General features: G+C 54.1%; 1 protein-coding gene across 5 annotated transcripts in view; it reads right to left on the reverse strand.

The window, feature by feature from the left end:
- Positions 1–376: 376 nt before the first annotated feature.
- Positions 377–13,012, reverse strand: part of ATP6V0A1 (ATPase H+ transporting V0 subunit a1) — a 59,340-nt gene continuing 46,704 nt past the window's right edge. For all 5 annotated transcript variants that reach the window (XM_026512800.4, XM_044389231.3, XM_026512801.4 and 2 more), the window contains 3 exons: positions 8,049–8,166; positions 7,567–7,738; positions 377–1,925 (listed from right to left, as the gene is read on the reverse strand). In XM_026512800.4, coding sequence (XP_026368585.1) covers positions 1,832–1,925; positions 7,567–7,738; positions 8,049–8,166 — 384 coding nt within the window. In that variant the 3' untranslated portion in view covers positions 377–1,831. The remainder of the gene's footprint in view (positions 1,926–7,566; positions 7,739–8,048; positions 8,167–13,012) is intronic.

Consider the following 13,012-nt stretch of genomic DNA (forward strand, 5'->3'; position numbering starts at 1 on the left):
AGAGCCTCCACTTAACACCAAGGCCAAGGGCACTGGGGCTCAAAATAGCCAGGCTACTGAGTCCTGGAAAGCACACTTGGAGAAGAGAGGCAGGTGGACAGATGCCCAGGCCTCCTCTTCCCCTGCTGTCTGGGTGGTAGGGCAGGAGAGGAAGAGGAGGACGGGTCCCCAGATCCCCTCCCCACCAGACGCAGTAGCTATGAAGCTGCTGGGCTCCAGGGAGGGGAAGGCGCCTGGGAAACTTGAGAGGTGAGAATTTCACAAACTGCCCTGCCTGCAGCTGTGGCCTCTGATCACAGGAAAGCAGACATGCTGGAAAAGGGGCAGGGGCGTGCGACACAGGGGCTGTGGGCACAAGGACAGGCAGCCTCCCTGGTAGAGTCAAACACACTTTATTCAGCACAGGAATGTGTAACAGAAGGGCCTTGGGCAGGGTTCCTGACAAAGAGCTCTGCTTCAAACCCCCGCTGTAAACAGAGCAAAGGTCATCATGTAAACCACTGGGCCCAGAGGGGAGGGGGCTCAGCACAGGGTCACACTGGCCAGCACACAGGGAAGCTGGGTGCGTGGCCCATGCCCAGGAGAGTCGTGAGCAGCTCCAAGTAACTCACTCAGAAAAGCCAGGGTGGGAGGAGGGCAGGGGCCTGGCCAATTCAGAGGATTATCTCTACCACTGGGGGCCACAGGGTTCAATTTAGCTGAAACAGCCACGGCTGCTGTGTCAACACATGATTAAAAGGCCCTAAGAGCCATAGCCCAGCATGGGGGTGACAGGAGAGGTGGCCCGTTGCGGGGAGGGGGGGGTGCTCACCATCGGCCCACAGGCAAGGCCGTGCAGCTCTCACAACCAGCGTGCTGCAGCCCTGGCCATTGCCTCCAATCCGCAAACTGTAAACGGCGCCAGCCTTCGCTGCCCAGGACCCCGCTCCCTTGACTGGGTCCCCAGTGGAAGTGGGGAGGGGCACTGGAGGGCAGAGAAGGCAGGTCTGCAGGCAGAACCACCCTGGATGACCACGGTCCTGCCCTCGAGACTCATGATTAGGGGTAGGGGAAGGTAGGTCTTGGGGTCTGCACCAGGAAAGAGCAAGTCTGAACCCTCTGCCCAGAGGGCGTACTTGTGGCAGGGCCCCCAGCATGGCCTAGAAGCATCCAGCCACAGGAGGCAGCCAGGACCTCTGTCTGGGTCACCCCGGCGCGGGTAAGGGAGGTGGTGCTGGGTACCCTGGGACCCTTGGGAGTGACAGGGAGAAGCTACACACACCGGCATAGTTGCATTCAGCTGAATTCCTGATTAACAACTGCTCTGAAGACCAGAGGGATGGGCAGAGGACAGATACCATCTTCCTGGACCCACCCCTGCTAATCCAAGAGTAGGGCATGTTAAAGAGCAACCCTACCCCCAACCAATAACTACAGTGGCAGGAAGAGGGGGCTCAAAGTCTGGGTGTGGATGGTGACGGGTCTCCTTCCGAGGGCTTCGGGCTCAAAGGTAAAATGCACTAACTTGTTTACCGATAGGGGACAGAGAAAGGGCTGTCTCTGGCTGGACGGAGGCTGGGAGGGCGGGGCCGGTGCCCAGTGGGTGTGAGTGACAGCCAGAGCCCGCTTTTCTCTAGAAAATCACTACACTACACATAAAGTTGGCGGGGGCAGGGGACCAGGGAGGGACGGGTCTATCTAAATGACTCACAGGCGGCTGGAGGAGGGGTGGCGGGGATGGCACACACGTCCTGGTACCCAGGGAGCACAACCAACAGGCGAGAGGAGCACAGCTAACCACTGTGGAGGGAGTGGGGAGGGCAGCCCGCCGGCACACAGCCCCACAAAGGAATCACTCGTCAAACTTCCCTTCCCGAATGTGCTCAAAGGAGAAGGGTAGGAACTTGAAACCGGTTCCGCTGTAGAATTTATTCTGGAACTCGACCCTGGGGAAAGGGAAAAGGAAAGTCATCATTCCATAGAATCCTTTTGGGATTTCACAGTGGGCTAGAAAGATGCTCTGACCCTCCTCCCCAAGGCCTCACTTTCCTAGCTGAGCTTGGGAAAGCAGCCCGGCCTTCTGCCACCCACCCACCAAACCCAGGCCTTGGCCTACTTCCCACAGCACACACAAATCCCCGCTTCTGAAGCCAGGGCCTGCCCTCGGCAAGGCAAGAGTGCCTGCATACCTCCTCACTGGTTTTTCCTCAGTTCTGCTCCTTCCTGCTGAGCAGAGTATGTTTACGCAAAACTCTGTCTAGCCATGTGCAACAGAAGTGCGGTTGGTTTGAGTCTCTAAGGGCAATGTAGAGACTAGATACCAGGCTCCTGGCCGGGGCGCAGGGGCTCACGGTGAACCTCTCAGGGAAGCCCCTGGGCGGCAGCGAGCTCAGCGCCAGAGACTCTGGCAAGGGCCCTTGTTTTCTAGTTTGTTTCTTTCTCACAGGAGGAAGGAGAAGGGAGGGTTGCGAGTAAAGGCTGGATGCTTTGGGGAGGAAATTCCCAGGAAGGTGAGGGGGGAGTCTTCTCCAAGTAATGGCAAAAATACTCTTCAACTACAAAAACATCTGAGAACAAATTCTTCCCCCAAGGGCTGAAAGGAAAAGCAGAGCTTCACCTCCCTTCCCAAGCAGTTCAGCATCCATGGCTGCCGGTCTCCCTGGGGCCCTTTCAGACTCCGAGGGGCAGGAAGACGGCACTCCTGGAAGCAGAGCCAGGCTGCAGGCTACGCTTCCCCCTGCATACTCCCTGGATGGCCGCCCAGCAACCAAATCACCACCAAATATGGGCAGAAAAATGCATGATTCAGAGGATAAAAAAGCCAAGGAGAGCTGCCCTGAGGAATAGTTTCCACTGGGGCTGTGTGACCCTGGGGGTGCCAGAAGCCCTGCAAGGACAGGCGGAGCTGGGGGCTGGGGCAGGCTACGGGCAATGGGCTCCTTCCTGCCTCCAAGCCCAGAGGTCTGCACACTGGAAGGACTGCCTGCATCGTGGATGGTCTGTGGTGGCACTCAGAGGTCCTCAGAGGTCCTCAAAGGCCCTGGGGTGCTGGCTGAGGACACTGCAGAGCTGCTGGCTCCACCCCCTGGGGAGAAGAGGTGAACAGAACTTTCTGTGTGGGCGTAAGAACAGGCGGCCTTCTCCTCCCAGCCCCACATTCCAGGGTCTGGGCCAAGGTCCCAAAGCCTCCCGGACTCTGGAGGGTTCCCTGGGCCAAGGGAAAATAGGACCTGGGGGAGGGGGCTTCAAACTGGTCAGTCACAGGATTCCTAACAAAAGCAATTTCAACCCGGCATCTGGACTCGTCCCCATATCCCAACCCCGAGAACGTAGAAGCTACAGCCATTCAGGCCTCTGTTGGGGGAATTCGGTGGGGATGGGGTAGGTTCCTGCTCCTCATCCACTGGCTGGGTCTGAATGTTCATGTTGACTAGGCTGTTTGCATATGGCAAGGGCCTTTCTGAACAACTGGAAAGGGTTGGACACATCCCATTTGCATTCATGCAGTGAGATGGTGGGCAAGTCACCTTAGGGTCTATAAGGGGTCCAGAACTCTGAGCCCCTGGCCGGCTAATCACACAAACAATTCAAATTCCAAACTGGACGAATGGAATAGAAGCTTCAGAAGTTTTCAGATGCCCATGGGATCACCATCCTTCTCTTGGCATTCCTCTGCATCTACCCAGGGGGCCCAGAGGGAAGGAAGGGCTACATGTGTCTGGAATGCAGGTGCATAAATTCTGCCGTATGAGCACACGGGCGGTCCCTCTGACACATGGCCTGATACCGCCTCTACCACCAGCCAGCCACTGCCTGCGGTTAGAGACTCAGGGTGGCCACCACCATGGACATCTTGGGCATCTCAGGGTCAGCCTGACTTCACGTCCCTTCTCCGCCTCGCTTACCTCAACCTCCCAGAACAAGGCTGGAAAGCAATCTCCCTATCTTGCTCCCCACCCTCTTCTCCCTCCCAACCAGGGAAATGTGTGCTTCCTGAGAAAGTACAAACATGAAGTCTTTTGCGCCGGGGCCCAGGGGGCCCTGCTCGCCGCCCTGCAAGTGCCTCTTCTTTTAGGAGCTTGCTACACCACCCAGGGACCCTCCAGGGCCCCGCCACGCCCCAAGCCACCAAAATGCACCTCTAGAATTCCACGGTTGTGAGGAGGGCCTCGGGAAGTCGGATGGGTTTCTCGGAGATCCTTTCCTTTCAGCTGCAGTACCTGACAAAGGCTCCCCAGTGACCCCGAAGGATAAACGGGAGTGCCCGGAGCGCTCACCACTGCTATGTAACAGGAAACCTTGTTTCCTTGAGTGAGGGAATGGGAAAAGAGTCCTGGGTCTTCTTCCTTTCCTGGCGGGGGGTGTGAGTGAAAAGAGGCAGTTCTTTTCTGGGCTGAGCTGCTTCTCTGGCCCTTTCTGCCACTCTCTGAACAGTCCAGGGCCTGAACGCACATCTGTCTGATGGCCCACATGTCAGGGCAATGATGGCAGCCAGGAACTACACTTCAGGTGTGCTTACTTCCGGGCCAGCCGTTCCCACAACCGTCCCGTGGTGTCCTGCTGCAGCGCCACTCCACTCCTTACAACAGTCTGGTCCCCACCTTCCCTTGGCCTTCAAGCAATCTGTGAGTGCGCAAGTGTGTGCACTGACACGTATGTGGAATCTGCTCGGTAAGAAGGGATTCGGTTCCTGGAAGTGGGCTACGGGGCAACAGTCTTCCTACTAAAGTCAGTTTGGTGTCCACAAACTGACAAACCCTATCCCTGCCTTTGCTTTCCTGAGGAAGAAAAGACAGCTAATTACAGTAGGCAAAAATAGAGAGACATGTAACTCTGATCAGAAGGAGATGGAATTAGCAGGTTGGGACAGTAGCCTGTTCACTCTCGTTTTCAAATATATCACCCACCTTCTTAGGACCCTACATGAATCTCAGATTAGTGGTTTGTTACCAGAGCAGACGTTGTTGTTCTTGTCCCCACTGAAGACATCCAGAACTTTTATAATGGGGCAGCCCTTGCATCAGGATCAGGAAACCCCAGCTGACAGCCAGGGGTAAAGTGACGGGTATGAAGACGCCCAGGCTGGACCCCAAGGAAAACAGCAGCAATATCCCACAGCCATTTTCGGTAGGACAAGCTGTCCCCAGCCTCACAAGAGGGCCACAACTCAGAATTCCTACAGTCCTGGGGGACTAGAAGGCCCAGGAATCCCTGCAGCACATCCACATTCGGCCAGGAGGGGGAGCACGAGCACCCTTTTCATTCACCCCCTTTCAGTAAGGGCAATGCTCCAAACGGGACCTCCAACAATGGATTCTGAAAGCCGGACAAAGGAGTTTCGGGTTTCTCTTCTCTGCGATACCTCCACTACCCAAACAAAGCAACCCATAAGTTTGTCTGATAAGTCCGTTCCTTGAAAACTACAGGCATTCAGATGTGCCTCCCCCAGGGGGTCTCCCCTCTCTAAACACTACAAGCAGTTTCTTTACAAGGGGACCCAGGCCAAGATACCCTCTCCACAGGGTGGCCCACTTCTAAGCGGGTGGCTGCAATCTGCCCTTGAACACAGTTTATGATGTGCCGTGACACTGTGACAGGCGCCTAGTATGTGCGTTATTTCATATTTATCACGGCAACCATGTTACGTGGATATCATCCTCTCTTCACACGAAAGAAAGTGAGGTTCAGAGAGGTACGTGCTCTCCTCAGGGTCACCCAGCCAGTAACAGAGCCAGAATTTGAACCCAGGTGGGCCTAATTCTGAAGCCTGATCTCTTGTCACTCATCAGATCCTTGGGCTCATTCACAGGGAACGTGGGAAGATACCTTCACTTGAAGGCCACAGGTATCCCTGAGGAAGAAATAATCCTTCTGGCGACAACAGAACATGGCCTCCCAAGCTGCCTCTGCTCACTCTGGAGACTAGGCCCGGACTCAGGCGACCTTCCTCCCTCTGCGGTGTGGCTGGCTCACTGCTCTGATAGTTCTGACCCAGCACCGTGACTGCTCCCCTGCCCGCCCAGGGAGGAGGCGACAGGCTCCCCACTTGGGTTGGAATTCAGGTGGGGTAGTCACTAAACCCACAAGCCCAGGGCTCAGGAGACAGAGAAGTACTAGGAAAGGAAGGAAGGAACAGTGAGTCACCACAGGCTGGTTACACAGACATTCCCTCATACCGAGTGGCTGAGGAAGTGTGCTGGGGCGAGAGTATGCTGATAAGCTGAGAACAGGGTAGCGTGCCAGCAGTCTGAGCCACGCAGCGCTCCTAGCCTCCTGGCTGGACAGTAAATAAACAACAGCTGGGTGGGGAGGAGGGCGGCGAGGCGGAGGAATGCCAGCCAGAGGACAGGTTATTTTAAAGGAGCTTTTGAGGGAAGAGTAAGTCCCAGTTATGCCCCGCCCTTCCATGCCTCCCGGTCCCCTGTCATTTAAACAGCAAACAGAGGAATCTTGAGGGGGCTCAGCATGACCAAGTCAGGAGGAAAACCAAAGATAAAGGGAACGGGGAAGAGGATCCTTTGGTTCAGGTTTAGAAATCTGATGTAACGGGACATTCCATACACTCTCTGATCTTGAGATCAATGGCACCACAGACCATCTCGTCTAGGAGTTCCTGAGGAAGGGTCAGGGAGTTTGTGACTCCCTAAATGGGTAAAACTGGGGGGTGTTTCTCAAGGGAGAGGGTCCAGAGCTTCCAGAACCACTGGGGTTTGAGACCCAAAAAGAGAGGGAGAATCACAACATAAAGGAGGAAGTGGAGACTCAAAAGAGGGAGGGCATGAAGCCAGATAAAGTACAGGACGCCTAGTTTTTAGTATGAGTATGTCCCATGTACATTTGGGACATACTTATACTAAAAAAAAGTTCATTGTTAATCTAAAATTCAAATTTCACTGGGTGTCCTGTAATTTTATTTGCTAAATCTGGTAACTGTACCTTGAGGTCACAGGGTCACTGCCTGGACCAGACCCCACCTCTCCCACGCCCTGGGGCTGAGCTAGCTCTCTCCAGGCAGAGCCATTAAAAGCCACAAACTACTTTAACAAAAACAAACAAATCCAAACCTGCCCTTGTGAAGAAGCTGCTTCAGGGTACTGAGCTACACACTATGGAACCAGGAACCCCCTTATCTGCATGGAGCTGCCATGGCTCCTGCCCAAACACACCAGCACAATGACAGAACAAGGGGGACAAAACTGGGGTACAGTGCGCTCTAGCACCTTCCTGGACTGCAAATCTATTCCAGAGTTGCTTCCATTGCTCTGAAGATAGGAGAAAGTTTATGCCAGAGCAAAAAAAAAAACCCCAAATACCAACCACCTCAGCAAGTCTTTTAAGCCATAATCAAGAGCAGTGAAGAAGGCTGAAGGCAGGGAGAGGGAATCTGACAACACCCACCAGAGAATTCTCCCTTGGGGGCTCTGAAAAGTGAGCTGTGCTTTTCTGTGGACATTTCCTGAAGCTCACTCCTAATGCAGGTCCTTGGGCATAACGATGTGAATGAAAGCAGACACTTCCTAATGTCTCTGGATTCTGTACAAGAATAAAGCTGCCCTCCCCCAGCCCCCCGAACTCGGTGCCGCTCACCAGTGTAACCGCAGTGCGTGGAGGAAGGCCGAGAGGCCCTCCATGATCAGGAGGATGGCCACGGTCAGGGTGGCAAAGGCGGCGAAAATGAAGAATAGTGCCAAACCTCCTGCCAAGCTCTTCACGCTGAGGCCGATGTGGATCACCATGGTCCAGAGCACCTCAGACAGCTCTGGGGAATGCAGAGACAGGACATCGGTTCAGTCTGGCAAGAGGTGCTGTGGGCCTTCCACCTTGCTCTGCCGCCCCTCACCTGAAGTGTTTGCTGCACCCCGGCTTCCCGCAGCCTTAGGGGGACTACTGCACATAGTTAACCTGGCAAAAGCACTGGTCTTCCCATTTGCACATCTTTCTCCCGGGATTCAGGAGTCTGCATAATTCCAGAACCTTGATGGTATAGCCCCTCTACTTAAGCCCACATCCTCAACAGTGCCCAGAGGAAGGGAAAAGCATAAGTTTCAACCTGAGTGAACTACACTCACGTGCATGAGCGAGGCTGAGGGCCCAGAGCCGCAGGTAGGAGGCGGTGTTAGAGATGCAGCCCAGGCAGTACTCGATGGTGTGGATGGCCTGGTGGACCATGGTGTCCCCAAAGTCAAACTGTCATGGGAGGAAACCAGAGAGAAGAGATCAGGCCGGGAGGGGACGCACAGATGGTGCTGTGGCCACTTGGTGCTTCGGGCCTGGGCCTGAGCGCCAGCACTAACGGCTACACAGGCGGGCCAGGAACCCCCAACGTTGAACTCAGGTGGTGATTTCAGCTACGCCATCCCCAGAAATCCTGCCTGGCTTAGCCCCCAACTGGGACACACCATTTCTCTTAATACACTACATTTTAATGACCTCCATCTTAATGAGATGATTCTCAACACATTTGTTTTTTCTTCCCGCTAGGCTATAAGCTCGAGAGTGGAATGTATGCCGAGTTAAGAGCTCTCAAAGGGACTGTCTGCACGCGGGACTCCCAGGGCCCTGCTGCTGGGCCTCCTCCAGCTGACTTCCTCCCTACAGTGCCCGAAGGAAGCGCCCTGCTCTGACTCAGGAGAGCAGCATCGCTCCCCCCACCCTGGCCATGCTTCAGGTGAGAAGCTACCAGGCCAGAAGCTGCCGAGGCAAGACTAAGCCTCTACAGCCGCTTCACTTATTATTCTTACAACCTGTTGGGAGCAAGATAACCTTCTTTTTCTTTTGTGGCTTCTGAGACGATGACACAGGGAAATGCTGACAAGAGTTTTCCAAAACCCTCCAGTTCACGGAGACCACACGCAACGTCTATTGTTTTCTGTTTCTGTTTTTCTCACGCTCCCTTTCTCCCAGCTTGCCTTTCCACGTCAAGAATGTTTCCAGAAGAAAGGGGCAGAGCTAGAACAAGCTTGCAGGCGCTCACCCCCCCCCCCCCAAGCACCGCTAGGCAAGAATTCGGGCCCGCTCTGGCGCACGCCGGGCCTCTTCACCCCCCCCCCACCAGGTGGAGCAATCACCGCCGCCCAAGAACAGGAGGCGGGGCCTTCCCGGGCTCCTCCCACACAGGCCACCCGGAACCCGGAGACTGGAACCCCGAAGCAGCACGGGGCCTCCCGCCTGCCCTGCCTTCAGGTCAGAGTCTGTTTTTCACCAGTTTCTTTCAAGACTCACATGACTCCACTCCCAAAGGACGCCAGCAATGTCTTGGGAAATTGCATGAGGGCAGGACGGGAGAAGGAGCTGAATGGTAAAGCGCTGACAGCCCAGGCCTCCGGGGTGCGGCCAGGAGGGAGAGGGGCCAGCTCAACATGCCATCTTTGGGCGACTGCCTCAGTCTCCCTCACCTGACCATCTACACTCTGGGTACTTCTGGGCTTTTCTTCTGCAACAGGCGCTTCAAGCCTCCTAGTTACCCTAAAAACTAGGGTAATCCTCGTTACCTCAATCCCAACAACGCTGCTAAGAGCTCTTTCCCACCAGTGCTGGCTGTCACCCCAGGGCCTGCGCTCAGAGGATGGAAAGGTCCCGGCTCCCAGGAGCACTGGTCTCTGCTGCTAAGAGCTCCACGAAAGCAGGGACTGCTGGGTTTCCTATAGAACCAGACCCTTCTCAGCATCTACCCAGGGTTCCCTAGAGAAATGGAAAACACAGAGGAAGCCTCCCTTCCGGGCATTACCCACACTCTCTGCACTTTCTCTTCTTCCCAGCTTCCTGCTTTGTAACCTCGGGCAAGTTTTCATCTCTATATAATGGGGGGAGACTATGGTGGGTGAGGCTTTAGTGAGAAAGGCAGCCAAGCACTTAGGAGCCTGTCGCTGCCTCAGGAGTCAGCTGTGACTGGGGAGGGATGCTGCAGACTCCATCTACCCTCTCCTCCAGGTGCGCCGCCCATCCCCTCCTCACCTCCTGCGCCCTGCCCTCCACCCTCTCTGCTCCACAAACACAACTTTCTGGGCACCCGCTCCCTTGCCTCCCAGGTGTGAGGTCTAGCACATTCTGTGGCCAGACTGAGGTGTCTCCCACTGTCGCCTTTTCCTCCTCCCTCCTGAGACACTCGTCTGCCCTCGGTTTTCCTCCTACCTCCTTGGATGCTCCTTCCCAGTCTCCGTCTTGGTTCTTCCTTAAATGCTGGAGGTCCAGCCTCAGCTCTTACACCTCTCCGGCAGCACGGCCGCTGAGGGCTTGGACGGCCACCCATAGGCCGTGTGTGTCCTACCCAGATGGACACCTTCATTTCCGTGTTGCCTGTTTCCAACTAGCCGTGCTACATCTCCTAGTGCGCCACAGGCACTTCAAACTCAGTGCCGCTCAAACTCATTAATCGTTCTCCTCTGACCCCACCAGTCCCTACGTCTACTCTACGTCCTATGTCTAACAGAGCGTCATCACTAGGGCCCCAGGCACCCAAGCCTGGCAGTCAATCCTGAATCCTCACTCTCACTGCCTACATTAAGGCCCTGGGACCTCCAGCTCTAATTTCCTTGATCTCATTATCCGTCCCTTCCTTTCCAAATCCCTGCCAATGCTTCACTTCACTTCAGGCCTCCCGATTCTTTCATGACTTGTATCGGACTCACTGGTCATGCCTCCAGACTGTGACCCCTCCCCAATCCAATATCCCCTAAAACACCCCCACCAGAGCATTTCAGCAACGCACATATGCTGTGACACTTCCGGCTTCCCCACCCTCTGACCGGCTCTTTGCTATCCAAACACTCCGCGTGGAGTTTCTGAAACTCCAGGCTCCCCTCTCACCGCTCTCCAACTCCTGGCCCTGAGCTCCAGCCAAGCCGTGTACCTGTTTATCCCCAATACGTGATGGGCCCACATGCCTGTGTCTTTCTGGTAACTATACACACTGACGCGTCTGCATTCCCACCCAGCTCCCACAGACTCCTGCTTGACCGGACTAAGTTAGCAACAATCTCCTTAGGGAATCACTTCCTGGTCTCCTCTTCTCCACCCCCACCCCAGTGCTTGTCAGATGTCCTCTTTCTGTGTTCCCATAGCATCGTGGGCACACCTAATCACACCATCTGTCACCCAGGCTGTTTCCTCAATTTGGCTGGGAGTTCCTTGAAGGCAAGGGCTATGTTTTTCTTCTTGCAGTTTCTGTAGCACCAGAGTGCTTGGCATATAGAGGGTGAATGAATGAATGGGTGAGATAAAAGAATTAATGGATGGATGGGTGGGTGGGATGAGTGAAAAGATGGATGATTGGGTGGGTGGGATGGACAGATGGACAGATGGGTGGGCGGGATGGACGGATGGGTGAGATGAATGAATGGGTGGGATGAACAGATGGGTGAGTGGGATGACTCAATGGATGGATGGGTGAGGGGGATGAATGAATACATGGATGGATGGAATGAGTACGTGGATGGATGGGTGGGATGATCACACCGGGTGGGATGACACAGTAGGGAGAGGTGCCACTGACCCTTGCTGAATGGTTACAGCCTTTAAAGATTTCCCTTTTAAAAATCAACTAGCCTGGCCCTGGTTTGTAACTGGGCTGAGTGCTCCCCTGCTTCCACCAGGCTGGAATAATGGCCTGCATGGGGCAAATAGGTTTTCACAGCCAAGCAAAAAGGGGAAGTTCTAGAAGTAGGCTGGACTTAAAAAAAAAATTTTTTTTTGTTTGATATCTTTAGATAATTCTAACAGTTAATTTAAATCTGGCTGTGGAGAACTAGACTGTACATGTGCCTGATAAAGATAAAATGTCACATTATTTAGGAAGCCACGGGAAGCTGAACCCTTGAGGGAGCTGAGGGGCCAGAGACTAGGGAGGCTGAATTACAGTGCATCTTATGTGGATGTCTAAAGCCCCTGGGACATGGCTTACAGATGAGGACCATTCTGATGGTGACCATGGCACTGGGGGCTCAACTAGGAAGACACTTAGAAAGAGCAGTGTTGTTGGAGGCTGTGTTACTGGGAGAGGGCTGGGCTCCTCACTAACACGGAACACACTCCCAGCCAGCCCTTCCAGGCAGCTCAACCAGTGACTATGCGCAGATGAGCAGCTCACAGGAACACAGAGGCTCCCGGATGCCAGCAAAAGAGCCTCTCCAGCCTTCAGGAAGACCGAGCACGGTCTGTTTTTACACAGAACAGCAAAGGTTTTCCTGTTCCCATCCCACTGCCCCTTTAGAGAGGACCAGGAGAGACAGGAAAGGGAAGGTATTTTAGAGAAAAGTTTTGGGGGAAGATGCAAACAGTGCAGCAAGGCCTTTAAAAAACCTAATTTAAAATTCGTGTATTGCTAAATGAATTACTGCTGAGCTAGAAGGCCTTCTATTCCAAATGTGGCCTGAATAGCCAACTTTGTTTCTATTACCTGGTATAATATGCAGATGGGATTGTTTTTTCTGGGATACATCGGAGAGGCAAAGCCTCCTTTTTGAAAGCTGTCTACCTCCCACCTGGGTCATAGGGAGGTAGAGCTGACCCCCAAGTGAGGGTCCAGCAATTCTCACTTTAAGCATCATCAAGCTGATGAGGACAGTAGGAAGAGGTTGGTTGCATCTCAGACAGGGAGGAAGGGTGAGCTTTACTCACAAGCTCTCAGAGGAGCAAGGAGGAAACAGCTACTCCCAGCGGCAGAGCGACCATACCATACATAACACCACAGGAGAGGAAGGCAAAGACCAACAGGATTTAACCCCCAAGGTGGTCACTTCAAGAATGCCAAAGCAGACATTACTTGTAGCTCCTTTCAAAGCCATTCTCAGAGGTATTAGATCAGCAAAGTCAATGAAACAAAGACAGAGGTGACCGACATGAGATGCAGTTAATGGAGATGAGCTTTTTCAGAACACAGGTTCACGAACTGGTTAGAAATGGCCAGTGAATGCGGGATGCGCGGGTGTCACGTGTGGGCCCCGGTTGCAGCAGGGTCAGCAGAGTGATCACAAGGATGGGAAGAGAAGCCCCAGATAAACATGAAGGCAAAGCCAGCTTGTTTCTTACCACTTCA

Source organism: Ursus arctos, unplaced genomic scaffold (assembly GCF_023065955.2).
Source record: "Ursus arctos isolate Adak ecotype North America unplaced genomic scaffold, UrsArc2.0 scaffold_24, whole genome shotgun sequence".
NCBI classification, from domain to species: Eukaryota; Metazoa; Chordata; class Mammalia; order Carnivora; family Ursidae; genus Ursus; species Ursus arctos.